We start from the raw sequence: 14723 nt of genomic DNA, 5'->3' as shown, positions 1-14723 counted from the left end.
CACAGTGTTTGTAGGGACCTCACGCGGGTGGAATGACAGTGTTTGTAGGGACCTCACGCGGGTGGAATGACACAGTGTTTGTAGGGACCTCACGCGGGTGGAATGACACAGTGTTTGTAGGGACCTCACGCGAGTGGAATGACATAATGACATAGTGTTTGTCCACTTGTATCTGGCTTATTTCACTACACATGATGTTTTGAAGGCTCAGCCATATTGTAGCATATGTCAGAATTTCATTCCTTTTTATGGCAGAATTAGATGTGGATTTTTGAAGTAGGAAATACGTTTCTAACCTACTTTTGTTTATTTAAAAAATTATTGCTGGGCACAGTATCTCACGCCTGTAATCCCAGCACTTTGGGAGGCTGAGGTGGGTGGATCACCTGAGGTCAGGAGTTCGAGACCAGCCTCGCCAACATGGTGAAACCCTATTGCTACTAAAAATACAAAAATTAGCTGGGCACAGTGGTGCATACCTGTAATCTCAGCTACTCCGGAGGCTGAGGCAGGAGAATCACTTGAATCCGAGAGGTGGAGGAGGTTGCGGTGAGCCAAGATTGCGCCACTGTGCTCCAGCCTGGGCAACATAGCGAGACCCTGTCTTTACAAAAAATAAAACAGGAATCTGAGGATTGTGTATGTTTCTAATAAATGTGAATAGAAGATGAATTTCAGGAACAAGTTATTAGGAGAGAAACATTAGCAGCTTTGTTTTGCTAATATGATGGGCTAGGTTCAAGGATCATTTCCTAAAGTTTGAGATGTGTTTTTCCCCTGTTAATACCAGTTCTCAGAGTGATGATCTTTTCTGTATAGGCAAGGGAAATACTTGTCACTGCCTTCTTGCTAGTTTGACTGACTCTGAAATACTTAAAGATAGTTGTATTTGTTGTTGCATGTCTAGATCTGCCACAGGGGAGAGGCCAGAGAGGCTTTGCTGACATGCAGGGAGTGACCGGGGGGATGTCGCTGCCCCACAGCACACAGGGTCCTAAGGCTTCGGCAGTTAAGTAGTTCATCCGTTGCCATTTGATGAGGGCTCTAGGAGTCAAAAGACTTCCCTGAACAAGGAACCCTTGAGCTCAGATACAAATGAGGGATGGGCCTGGACCAGGATGAGGGATGGGAGGAGCCTGCAAAGGGAAGAGAGGGTGGGAGGACTTGACAGGGGAGAAGGACAGGCTGGGGCAATGGGGTGTGAAAGCAAAGAGGGAGTAAGATGAGCATTTTGGTCTTTACTAAGGGCAGTGAGGATTCAAAACAGCATGGTTGGATTTGAGTTTAAAAAATAGAACTCACTGGCTGCAGTGTGCGGAGGTGGGCTGGAATCCGTTTTTGCTCAGCTGGGGAGAGTGTATTTTTAATTTTCCAAAGTGACTATGTTGGTGATTGTGTCAGAGCCCCTGGCCTGTCGTTGGTGGTTATAGAGTGCTTTTGATTTGCCTGTAAATCAGAGTCTACCGTGGCTCACACAGTTCTTATTTGCAAAAAGAACTAAGCATGAAATTGAGCATAAAATTACCTAGTAGTAATTCAAGTTGCTTAATATGTTTGAGAGAAAGGTTAATATACTCAATCAGACAGCCTTTTGGATAAAGACGTTCTCATTTTTCAGCATGGCATGGGGGAAATAGACTGGAATATTCTTTTTTTTTTTTTTTTGAATATTCTTAACAAATCAGATTTTCCTTGAAAAGAGTGGTCCTACCTCTCATAGGCTTCAATGGCAGTGGTTTAATATGGTTCCCAAATTCTGAAGTCTTCTGAAACTTGTTAGACAAAGCAAGACTTATGATCACAGCATGACGCAGACACTAATTTTCCGAGTAAAACACAATAAAAGAGTGACCGTTTCTCTCTGATGTCATTTACTTATGTCTGTGCCTGTGAGAAGTAAAGTAGCTGTATTTACAGTAAGGTAACTATTGTCAATGCTGCTGTATTCTTGAAAAATAAAGAGTGGGTGTTAAGTATTCCTCATCACAAAAATGAGTTATGCGGGGTAATACATTTGTTAATTAGCTAAATTTAATTGTTCCACAATGTGTGTATACTTTAGACATCATATTGTACATAATACATACATACGTTATCTGTCTTTTTTTTTTTTTTTTTTTTTGAGACGGAATCTCACACCATCACCCGGGCTGGAGTGCAGTGGCTTGATCTCAGCTCACTGCAGCCTCTGCCTCCCGGGTGCACACGATTCTCCTGCCTCAGCCCCCTGAGTAGCTGGGATTACAGGTGCACACCACCACACCTGGATAATTTTTTGTATTTTTAGTAGAGACGGAGTTTCACTCCGTCTTCAAGACCAGGCTGGTCTTGAACTCCTGACCTTGTGATCCGCCCGCCTCGGCCTCCCAAAGTGCCGGGATTATGGGCATGAGCTACTGCGCCCGGCCATTGTCAGTTTTTTTCTTAAAAAAAATTGGAAGGTAGCCAAAAAGAAAACAAAATCCCTTTAGGTTTAAATAGGCAAATGAGTTTAGTAATTTGTGGAAAACAAATTTATATCAGATTTTTGTTTGTTGGTTATTTTTAAAACTTGTAATAATTTAGTCTACTTTTAGAGTGTATTTGAGAATGGTTACAAGTTGTGAGGCCCTTTTAGTGACTTGATCCATTTGTTTTTATGGAGTAGTTTTACTTATAACAGCTTTTGAGCCGTATTTCATTGAGCACAAAGCTCATCCTTTGTGAAGTGTGCGGGTGAATATTCAGAGTTGTGTGGCCTTCTGCACTATCCAATTCTAGAACCTTTCCATCACCCCCCCCCCCAAAGAAACCCACTAGCAGTCCCTCCCATTCCCTCCACCCTCTGCCCTCAGGTAACCACTGATTACTTTGTCTGTTCTCCACAGTCATGTAAATGGAGTCATGGCCCACGTGTCCCTCTGCTCCCGCCGCTTCTCCCCAGCGTGATGCTGTCAGGCGTATCCTGCAGCATGCGTCAGTCCTCCCTCCTTTCCTGGTCAAACAGTTTTCCATTTTTGTTTATCCGTTAGTTGATGGGTTGTTCCTAGTTTTTGGCTCTTTCAAATGCACCTGTGGCCATTCTTGTACATGTTTTTGTGTATACATGTGTTTTCTGTGCTCTTGGGTATATTCCTGGGAATGGAGTGTGGTCATATGGCAACTGTGTTTAATGTTTTTGAGGAACTGCCAAACAGTTTCCCAAGGTGGCTGCAACATTTTAGAATCCCGCTGTCAATGTATGAACAGTTTTTCTTCACCTACGCTTGTTATTGTCTGTCTAATTTTAGCCATCCTGATAGTTGTGAACTGGTATCTGGTGGTTTTGATTTGTATTTCTCTAGTGATTAATGGTGTTGAGCATTTCCTGTGCTTATTTGGACATTTATATATATATTTTTTTGGAAAATTACATTTTCAATTGGCTTGTCTTTTTATTTTATTTATTTTAGAGACAGAGTCTTGCTCTGTCACCCAGACTAGAGTGCAGTGGTGCTGTCATAGCTCACTGTTAACTCCTGAGCTCAAGCGATCCTCCTGCCTCAGCCTCCCAAGTAGCTGGGACTGCAGATACCCACTACCACAGCCGGCTAACTTTAAAAAAATTTTTGGTAGAGATTGGGTCTTGCTATGTTGCCCAGGCTGGTCTTGAATTCCTGGGGTTACAGGTGTTAGCCACCATGCCCGGGCCTGTCTTTTTATTGTTGTAAGAGTTCTTCAGGTATTCTGGATACAAGTCCCTTATCGGATACATAATTTGCAAACAGTTCCTCCCATTCCATGAGTTGTGTTTTCAGTCTCTTGATGGTGTCCTTAGATGCACAAGAATTTTTAATTTTGAGGATGTCCACCTTATTTTTTTCTTTCAGAAGTTTGTGTTTTTGGTATTATATGTAAGAGACCACTGTCTAATCCAAGATTGTGAAGATTTATTCCTTTAGCTCTTACATTTAGGTCTCTGATTCATATTTATATATCATTATATATATAATTTATGTGCAATGAATTATATTTACGTATAATTTTTATATGTGCTGCAAGGGTTCAGCTTTTTTCTTTTGCATGTGGATATTTAGATGTCCTGGCGTCATTGTTGAAATAGTATTCTTTTCCCTTTAATTGTCCTGGTGCACTTGTTGAAAATCAGTTGACCATAAGTGTCCTTCTAGACTCTGACCTCTGACCCATTGGTCTGTATGTCTGTCCTCATGCCAATACCATACTGTCTTGGTTACTATAGCTTTATGGTAAGTTTCGAAATCAGGAAGTGTCCGTCTTCCACCCCTGCTCTTTTTAAAGATCATTTTGGCTGTTCTGAGTCTCTTGCACTTCCGTGTGATTCTAGAATTAGTTTGGCAATTTTCCAAAAAAAAAAAAAAAAAAGCAGCTGGGATTTTGATAGGGTTAATACCTTGACTATTGTAGAACAGTTTGGAGATACTTTCTTAAGTTTTCCAATCGTGACACAGGATAACTTTCTGTATATTCAGGTCTTTAATTTTTTTCTACAATATTTTGCAATTTTCAATGTACAAATCTTGTCATTCTTTGATTAAATTTATTCCTAAATATTTATTCTTTTTGATGATATTGTAAACAGAGTTGTTTTCTTGGTTTTATTTCTGAATTTTTCATTGCTAGGTGTAGAAATGCAGTTGCCTTTATTGGCCTTGCATCCTGTGTCCTTGCTAAACCTGTTTATTAGCTCTGATAGGTTTTGTGTTTGTGGATTCCTTAGGATTTCCTATATGCAATATAATGCCATCTGTGAATAGAGATATGTTATTCGTTTTTAATCTGGATGCCTTTTATTTCTTTTCTTTGCTTAACTGCCCCAGCTAGAATTTCCAGTAGAATGTTTACTAGAAGTTAGCAAATCAAACATCCTTGTCTTGTTCCTGCTTTTAGGGGAAAAGCCTTCAGACTCATCATTAAGTGTGATGTTAGCTGTGGTCTTTGTAGGTGCTCTTTGTCAAGTTGAGGAAGTTGCATTTTATTCTTAGTTGGTTGAGTGTTTTTATCATGAAAAGGTGTTGGATTTGTTAAATGCTTTATCTGCATTTATTGAGATGACCATGTGGTCTTTGTCCTTTAATGTTAAATAGTATGGTGTATTATGTTGATTTGTTTTTGTATGTTAAACCAACCTTGCACTCCTAGGATATGGTATACTTCTCATATTTCAAAAATATTGTTTGTTCCTGTAGCAGAGAAATTAAGTTTTAGTTGTTCTTTCTGACTTCTGTATTTTAGAATAATTTGCCACAAACTTTTTTTTAGTGCTTAAGTGACTAGAAAGTAATATGCAGAATTTTCTACTTTGTCACATTTTATCCAGTCTAGTCATAATGATGCAAGATTTTTTTTGCTCCTTAGTTCAGCTAAATTCAGGTTCTTGTCTTGCAACCAGGAAAAATCAGGCATGCGGACACATTGAAGGGTGAGGAGGGCAGAATTTATTAAGCAAAAGGAAAGCTCTCAGCAAAGAGAGGGATTCTCCAAGCAGGTTTCCCCCTCACAAATGGAATACGAGGCCACCACACAGGTTGAAGAGGCCAGGCCCCTCCCCAGCATAAGATGCATATTCCTAGTGGCTCCGCCCCGTTCTTCAGCACGTACACAGGCCCTTAGTCTGAGCCACTCCACATTGATTTATTTCTCTTACTGGACATGTGTTAAGGGATGGGATTTTTCAATGTGAGCGTGTTTAGGCGACTTCCCCACCCCATGCACAGTGACCTGGGCAGGGCAGAGATTCTCCCAGGACCTTTCCCTGTTTGCCTATGTATTGCATTTGGCTGTCTCCTGCCTCTATCAGTAATTCAGATAAACTCAGTTTTGGATGCTTTTAGATTATAGTGTCTCTAGGGTCTTACTGGGTCTCGGACATAAATAGTTTTCCATTTTTTTAATATATGGTAGAGGCTTATAATTCACTTCTATTAGTTTATGTCTGGTTTTTGAACAGAACGGACTTTTTGCCTTTGGGTGAGCTTCTTTGAAAAGACATAGAAACGTGTGTGTGTATGTGTGTGTGTGCGTGCGTACGTCTGTGTCTGCTTGTAGAAAATTTCTTACTTCCAGCTGAGCGCAGTGGCTTACGCCTGTAATTCAGTACTCTGGGAGGCTGAGGCAGCAGGATCGCTTGATCCCAGGAGTTCGTGACCAGCCTGGACAACATAGTGAGACCCTGGTTCCACAAAACATTAAAAAAGGTAGACAATTTCCCACTTTTCTTGTCTGTCAATTTGTCGTATCCAGAGTGCCCTGTTGCTGAGCTCACTGCCTGGCAGCCTCGGTAAACTCTGCATCCTTGGAGAGCAGCTCTACTCCTCTTTCTGCATACATACTAAATTCTTCTTAGAGAAGTTTTATGTGAAGGAGTTGTGATTTCCGAAAACTCTCTGGCTGGATGTGTTTTTTGACTGTTGTGTGTCATTGTTTGAGTCCCTGCAGTATGCGCACATCTCTGCCAGGTGCTGCAGAGCAGGAAACAAATGGCCTCGCCCGGCACCTTGCCTCTGCCCAGCGTGTAGAGGAGAAAAGTGATGGGGTGGGTAATGGTAGGAAACGAACTGGTTGCCAGAGTAGGGGTGCGTTGAAATGGGTGAACTTGCTGAGTCAGGGTAGCAGAGTGCTCGCTACAGCGAGTTCATGAAGGACTGGGAGGAGAGGGTGTGGTGACCACGAGTCCAAAGAGCTGCCCAGCTTGTGTCTTCCCGATCCAGGTGGTCTCTGCTGGAAGCAGTGGCTTCTTCCATTGCAGGGGGTGTCTTCGATCGGGAGATTATGGCTGTTCTCTTTTGGGGTTTTCTGTTTTTCATGAAATAAGCAGATTCATTAATGGGAAGTGGGGTGAGTGGCTGGGGTGCTGAAAGTTTGAGGGGAGAGGAGAGGTGTGAGACAGTCATTTTGAGGAGGGAGGAGCTGTGGTCTGGGAGCATCAAATGAAGGAAGGAGAAACTCTCCCCCCGGGGAGTGGGGTGTGAGAGAACAGAGAGCCCCACGGAGAGGGCCTGGGAGAAGCTGCTGTCAGGGATTGCAAGTTTCAGACTAAGGATGAAGGAGTCTTCAGAGAGGGCGGGTGCGCGGGTCAGACGGGTGCGTGGGTCGGAGTACGGGAGGCACAGAGCTCGGAGGCGGTGAGAGTCCGAGTGAAGACGGATAGCTGCTTGGGCCTGAAATCAGAGGGATGTTGTTTGCTGCAGAATGGGATACCTGCAGAGGGCACAGGTCCCAGGCATGCAGTACTGACTGTCGCCCAGCAAAGACCCCCAGTAAATACCCAGCTGCACCAGGAGCACATTGCCAGGACGCCAGGCCCTCCCTCCCTCCCTCCGAGGCAGCTCCTACCCCAGCTGGCATCGCACATCGGACACCCCCGTTCTTGAACGTGGTATAAGTGGAATTGCACCATAAGTCCTCTGCAGTGTTTGGCTTTCAGTAACTAACCTGTGGTGTTACGCGATGGTCCTTTGATTGTTTTCATTGCTGCGTGGTGTTCTGTTGTATGAATATGCCACAGTTTATGCATCTTTTCTACTGTTGACGGACATTTGAGTTGATTCTTTTGTGAACGTGCTGTGAACATTCTCGTAAGTGGTTCAGTGATGCACATATGTAGTTCTGGGGGCTGTGTGTCTGGAGTGGAGTTTCTGGGTCACAGGATATGCATGTTTCGCCTTAGTGGATATTGCCCGATGGTTTTCAGAGTTGCTGTACCCATGTTTGCTCCAGGAGCTGTCTGCGAGAGCTGCCGTGGATATCTGGAAAGGTCAGTCTCATTTCAGCTGGTATGTGAGAGTGTGACATTCCAGGGTGGCTTGTACTGGCCCTTTCCTGACGGCTAGGGAGAGTGGACACCAGTTCATCTACCTACCAGCCTAGGGCCCGATTTGCTAGTGCCTCCAGTAAGGCGCTGGTTTTCTTTATAACCACCTCTTGGGCTGCTAGGCTACCTCAGTTCCTGGTGGCCAGGTGGAGACCATCGGGAAGGGGCAGTGGTCTTGCGAGCAGCACCTGGTCTGTGGTTATGTGCCAGGAAGTGTGTTGAAATGACCCACTCCAGAACTAGCCGAAGAGGACCTGCAGGAAACTTTCATATCATGTCTGTCATGGATCCCTTTTGTTTTAACAATGACTCAGTAATTTTAGGTGATGCATTTTAAGTACTGTATCTTTTTTGGTAATAGACTGATTGTGGTACTTGGGTATTGACAGGGTTTTTTCAGGCTGGTAATGTTATCTTTATGCTTTTCAAGAGCTTCCTCCCGCTGCTTTCTGGACACTGGGCTCTGAGGCTCAGGAGAGGAAATGGGGGAACCCCTTGAAGGCTGCGGCAACCCTCCAGCAGAGGTGGTGGGTGCCGTGGGCGGAGGCTGGCGGCAGTGAAGATCCAGAGAAGTAGAGAAGTGAAATAGTCACATTTTTATTTTGTTTTGAAAAACCTAGTGGGTTTTCAAAAACTATTAAGTTAGGGAAAGTCTCAGGATATGAGCCATGCAGCCAGCAGGCCTCCAAATGACCGTCCAGGCAGGGGAGACGGGTCAGGAGACATTGTCTCTCGGGACAAGAAGAGCTGAGAGCTGATCTGATGCATTCGTATTTGACAGACCAGTTAAATGAAGTAGTTAGAAATGATGTACGTATAAAAGAAAAGTAGAATAAATAATACAACAGGCGCCTCTGTCCTCAACCCCAGAACTCACCCCTGGAGTTGTGTGTCTGCCTTCGTTGTGTTTCTTTCCAGACGCAGTTTCTGGATCTCCTGAAGGCTGATGACCCCAGACGGCCTTGTCATTTCCCCCTGCACTACCTCGGAAATCTTGGTTTCAGGCACCCCCTCGGATTCCTGTCTCCTGTGCTTCCCACAGAGTGGCCCTGCTCCCCACACCAGCTTCCTCCACACCATTGTCCCTCCTGGGGCTCAGACCTGGGCGTCCCTGCCCTGCTCAGGCACCCCCTCCTGATCCTCTGAGCCTCTGCCTCCTCCCAGCCACTGGGCAGGCTGGAAATGCCATCGTGGGAACTGTGCTGGGTGGTCTGGTGTTGCCCTTAGTGTTTCATTCACTAAAGCGTAAGCCACGTGAAGACAGGCTTTGTGTTGTCTTGAGGCCACCCACGCAGTGCTTGGTTTAGAGCCACTCAGATGTAGGATCAGCTTAAAAAGATAAGCTGCTGGCCTCAGGTGTGAAGTGGGCGTGGATCCTGCGAGGCAGGCCTGCGTTTCTCAAGACTCGTCACTCTTCTCTCTTTTGAGGGGACTTCCGCCACAGGCTCCCCACATCGCCTGTGTCCCCTCTCTTTCACTCCTAGCAGATGACCCTCCCTCATGCCTCATGGAAATAGTGCAGCCTCAGGGGCTGTGCTCTGCCCCCCACACCTGCCCTCTCCATTCTCACAGCAGCTCCCGGCTGTGCTCAGTGCCTCCCTCCCCGCCACCGGCGGCTGACTGTCCCTGGGGCACATGGTCCTGACTTCTAGGCCATCTTTTACAGATCCCACTGACTCCGTTTCCCCTTCCCCATCCACGGCTCCTTAGTCTGCTTCCTCATAGCACCCAAATGTCCTTTAAACCTGGGACCTCATTCCTCGTCACCTGCCCCTCCTCTCTTGCCACCTAAGCCGCCGGGGTTCTAACTCCCGTGCTGGGACTGCTCACTTTTCATTCCGTGATTTCGAACCTTAAGTGCCAACCTCCTGTATGGCAACTGATGATTCCGCCTTTTACTGATACCACCTTCAGCCGACGTGTATCCCCACTCCCCGCAAAAAAAGAGGTTGAAAGAAATCTATTGCAAGTTTTTGTTACATAGTATTCTGTTAACAGGTAAATATTGTGTATTACTGAACTGTGCCTTTTCTTTTTCACACGTTTTCACTTTCCTAGATCTAATGATTGCCTGATTTTCTCATATGCTTAGTTACGTGTGTCTTTAGTGCATTTTTTTTTTTTTTTTAGCAAACACTTCAGCAGGTCTATCAAATACCAACACATCAGATCAGCTCTCAGCTCTTCTTGTCCGCAAACCAGTCTCCCTGGCCTGGACGGCCACTCTGAGGCCTGCTGGCCGCCTGTCTCATGTCCTGAGATTCTCCTCACCATTTTTTGGAAGTCAGATCCCTGATCTTCCTTCTCTTGGCTTTTTCTCTCATTTTGCCAAATTGCTCTCGCAGCAGTTTCCTGAGAAAGCGTTTGTTTGTTTTGGCTCTTTGCATATTCGAAAACATTTTTACTGCTCCCTCAGATTTGATTGAAAACTTGACTAGGTCTAGCATTTCAGGTTGAAAATTGTTTTCTCCCAGAATTTTGAGGGTGGTTTGAGGTTTCATCCACCACGTTTCCTGCAACCTGTGTGATGCCATCTAACTCCCTTCCTCTCCGCATGTGACCTGTTCATTTGCGCTGGAAATTTTTAGAATCTCGTTTTTATCCCTGGTGTTGAGATGTGCGTGGCCTGGGTCTGCTGTCAGCCATGTAGGGCCTCTGAGCCTGGGAACGGGGCCTTGGGTGCTTCTCCCTTGCTTTCTCTGTTGTGTTTCTAGAACTCGTCAGCTGGGAGGTGGGCCACCGAAACTGATCCTCTGATTGTCTTATCCTTCCTGTCGCCCATGCCTGCCTTTCCACTCTGCCCTTTGGAGGAGATCTGAAGGTTTTGATGATTACTGTTGCCCTTTGGATTTCACATGGCACTTTCTCCTCTTTCCTTCTTGAGCATATTCTTCCTCTCCCGGGGGCCCTGCTGGGTGTCCTGGCTGTGACCAGCCCAGGTGTCCTGCCCCACTCACCCGCAGGGGCTTGCCACCTCAAGCACGCAGGGTCCCACGTCCAGCCTCCCTCTCCTCTCCCCTCCATCAGGCGGGGGTGATGATAGCCCTGCTTCTTGAGGCTCTTAGAGGCCTGGCTGCGTTAGTACAGGGCTTGTGCGTGGTTAGAATAGCACCTGGCTCCTAGTAAGCACTCAACCAAACCCTGGGACTGTAACGTCTGGTAGTAGTTAGCAGATCTCCAGAACATGAATTGGGCTTTCCTGTCTCTCTTTGTTCAGATTCCATCCTTGTTTTTGTTTTTTTGTTATTTTTTACTCAGCTGAAATCTTGCTCTGTTGCCCAGGCTGGAGTGCAGTGGCGTCATCTCGGCTCCCTGCAACCCCCACCTCCCGGGTTCAAGCGATTCTCCTGCCTCAGCCTCCCGAGTAGCTGTGATTATAGACACACACCACCATGCCTGGCTGATTTTTGTGTTTTTAGTAGAGATGGGGCTTTTTAGTAGAGATGGGGCTTTGCCATGTTGGCCAGGCTGGTCTCGAACTCCTGACCCCAGGTGATCCGCCCGCCTCAGCCTCCCAAAGTGCTGGGATTACAGGCATGAGCCACTGTGCCTGGCCCCACCCATCTTTGTTTTGGTGACTTCTTGAGGCTCTGCAGGTCATGGCTGTTGGTTTCTATTTCTGAGTGGAGCGAGGCTGCTGTTTCTGTGGGCGTGGGCTTTTCAGCTGGCAGCTTCACTGTGGCTGGCCATGTCCTTGTAAAACCCAAATGTTTGAATATTGAGGCCCTTTCCCCAGGGCTGGAGTATTTCGGAGGGCACCCCTGGAGATGGCAGCCGGTAGCCAGTGTCTGAGGAACAAGAAACCGGAGTAGCTGTGTGCTCCCACCTGGCAGGGTGAATGGGGGGCGACCTGGGGACCAAGCAGCTCCGTGAAGACTTTCTGCATCTCTGTGCCAGCCCCTTGCTGCCCCCACGTTTGTTAAAGCTGCTCACATAGATGCTTTTTCTGCTTTCTTCTGACACCTGGGCGGGGGTGGGAGGGTAAAGGAGATGAACACACGCGCATGGCCCACCGTGTTCAGCGGGAGGTCTGAGAAGACTCGAGGTGGCTGCAGACACCTTGCGGATTTGATGTGACCCGGATGTTGAGTGAGGATTGCACAGCCAGCCAGCCAGCTGGCAGCAGTGCCACGGCAGGCAGAGTGTGACACCACAGTGGAGCCTGTCTGGCTGAGAAGAGACCCGATGTCTCCATGGGATGGCCAGGAGGTGCCAGGCTGTACCGTGGGCAGAAGCTCTCCCCTACCCCAGCAGGGAGATGGAGGCAGAACGCAGTTACGGAGGCATAAACGCAGCCACGTTTATGGTAGTTTAAAATACCTAACTCACTTTGGGAAGCTGAGGCAAGTTGATCACTTGAGACTGAGGCGGGTTGATGACGTGAGGCCAGGAATTCGAGACAATTCTGGTCAACATGGCAAAAGCCTGTCTCTACTAAAAATACAAAAATTAGCTGGGTGTGGTGGCGCACGCCTGTAATCCCAGCGACTCAGGAGGCTGAGACATGAGAATCACTTGCACCCTGGAGATGGAGGTTGCGGTGAGCCAAGGTCGCGCCACTGCACTCTAGACTGTCTCAAAAAAAAACAAAAAAACAAAAAAAAACCTAACTTGGTGCCTTTAGTATCATATTTATGCCTTCAGCACCATATTTATGCCTTCAGCATCAGTCTGGTTTTTAAAAACTATCTCCATCAGATTAATTTGATGTTGATAATTTAAACGTTGTTGGTTTTGTAATTTTGTGTATTTAGTTTGGGTTTAGAGATTGAGCACTGCAGTGTTTCTAATTTTAGGTTCACGCGTGTTTGCGTAGCTTAGTGAAACTTCCCAGCACTGACAGTTACGGGAGTTTCTCTTTTAAAAGACTCAGTCCATTATAATTAAGTTTGAAAATCACTGACAGAGCTAGAATACCATTAATTACGTAATTTTATACACCCTCTGGGTATAAATGACATAGATTGAGACCTTTTTAATCCAATACATAATATTTTAGTTTCATTTAAGCAAGTTAGGTTATTTTCAGTAATTTAATAGTGACACTTCTAAGAAGCAACCCAATCCTTCTTCCAAAGTCTGAAGATTTTAAAAAGAAAGAACTCCCAGGCCAGGGATTCCCATGTGAGGCCGACGAACAGTGCCAGCCGCGGGAGCTCACTGTGCAGATGTTGGTGGAAATCCTTCACTAACACGATTAAAACACCTTTGCAGACCTTTCAGAATTGCATTCTAGCCACTTTTGGAGGGAGCTGTTTGAGTCGCTTCAGCTTTAGGGCCCATTTCTTCTTAGTAAGTAGGTTGTTTACAATAGCCATTTAGTTGTTTTGTTACTTCCTACTATAAAGATACCGTGGGCCCTGGGTGTGCCCAGGTCACTGTGAGCCCTTGAGTTGGTGCCCAGCAGGGAGGCGAGCTTGTGTTCTAGCTGTTCCTGAGACTCCCCCACACTGCAGGGTAAGGCAAGGAGTCCCGCTGTGGCCGTAGGACAAGCTCCGACAGCCCCTCGGGAGGCCACACCAGGCCTTACCCTTGTCAGTCCGCACGCGACACAGCAGCACTGCAGAGAAGCCAGCTTCCTCCAGAGTCCATCATGGAACTGCTCCCTGAAAATAGAAAATCTTTGTCCAAGTCACAGACCTGGGATTTTTTTTTTTTTTTAATTTAATAGTCAGTCATAAATCCAGACACTCCCTTCCCAACCCAAAGGGTTAGCCTCAGGACACCTGAGGACTTTCTCACTGCTTAGTGGTGGTGGTCCTTCTGCCCCGGGGTCTTGGCCTCTGTTGAACTGGTGTCTGGGGTCTTTGTTACGGTGTCAGAGATCTCAAGGCCTCCCTGACAGCTGTCTCGCTTGGTAATGATGTCATCATTATCAGTGGTGGTAACTGTATCCAGACAATGACATGGAACTCCTACTGTCTGGAATATCACATTGTACAGAAGCCAACAAAAGTTATTGCAGAGAATATTACAACATTTTTATTACTATTGTATAAGAATCAGATTTATTTTAAAAGTTAACATTAGGTTTGCATTATAAAATTAGGCAACATTCTTCAGGACCCATTTTTTTCCTCTGTTTTTTTCTTTTACAAATGAATTTTCTAAATTTCTACCCTTTATCCTTTTATCAAGACAACCCAGTCTAGATAAATCCTGGTGCTCCAGGGGCTCAGGCATGGAGGTGGGGTAAAACTCACCCATTCACATGTGCAGGCAGGTTCTCTGCACCAGAACCAGTAAGTGGCCGCCTGGTAATTACAAGTTTGCCGTGACAGTTTTGCTTTATTCTCAGAGAAAGTTGTATGTGTTTATCTTTCTTTTGCTCCTTTTTATTAGTTTTTTGGTATTGTGACTCCTCCCCAAAACCGCATCTGGTAAATCGCTTCTGTATTTTGTTGACAGCGGACATCATTTCCACCGTTGAGTTTAATTACTCTGGAGATCTTCTTGCGACAGGAGACAAGGGCGGCAGAGTTGTTATTTTTCAGCGTGAACAAGAGGTCAGTAATTTTCAGTCCACAAATCAAATGCAGTTATTCAACCTTTCGCATATAACTTAGCAGGGAGGAAGCAAAATTATTTTCTCATTGTCTCATTTCATTAAGATTCAGTTCCATCACCTTAGCCATACAGAATCTCCTTTCAGAAATTATCTTAGTTCTGGCCTGAGCTGCTGAGCCCCGGTGAAGTCTCCAAGGCCTTTGTCTTCAGAGTAGAGAGGAGATTCCGCTGGGGACCCCATGAAGGATGCAGGGTGGTGGTGAGGTGCATTTATGTGCTTTCATTCTGTAAGAACTCACACGGCTCTCTCTGAAAATCCCTTTATACGCCTGTGCAGGTACTGGCCCAGCCCCGCCGTCCTGCCCTGCCATGAGGTGTGAGCAGCTTTCTCAGCACTTCCTGCAGA

The 14723-nt window shown here is 45.9% G+C and overlaps 1 protein-coding gene across 3 annotated transcripts in view; it reads left to right on the top strand.

The window, feature by feature from the left end:
* The window catches only part of PPP2R2D (protein phosphatase 2 regulatory subunit Bdelta), a 59973-nt gene that overhangs the window by 20024 nt on the left and 25226 nt on the right, over positions 1-14723 (top strand). For 2 of the 3 annotated variants that reach the window (XM_032174927.2, XM_032174918.2), the window contains exon 3: positions 14219-14316. The exons of the other annotated variant lie outside the window; for it this stretch is intronic. In XM_032174927.2, the coding sequence (XP_032030818.1) occupies positions 14219-14316 (98 nt within the window). The remainder of the gene's footprint in view (positions 1-14218; positions 14317-14723) is intronic. 3 annotated transcript variants of the gene reach the window in all.

The sequence above is a fragment of the Hylobates moloch genome, unplaced genomic scaffold (genome assembly GCF_009828535.3).
Source record: "Hylobates moloch isolate HMO894 unplaced genomic scaffold, HMol_V3 SCAFFOLD_3, whole genome shotgun sequence".
In the NCBI taxonomy this organism is placed as follows: Eukaryota; Metazoa; Chordata; class Mammalia; order Primates; family Hylobatidae; genus Hylobates; species Hylobates moloch.
The sequence above is the reverse complement of the archived record's forward strand: the minus strand, read 5'-3'. Positions and strand labels throughout refer to the sequence as shown.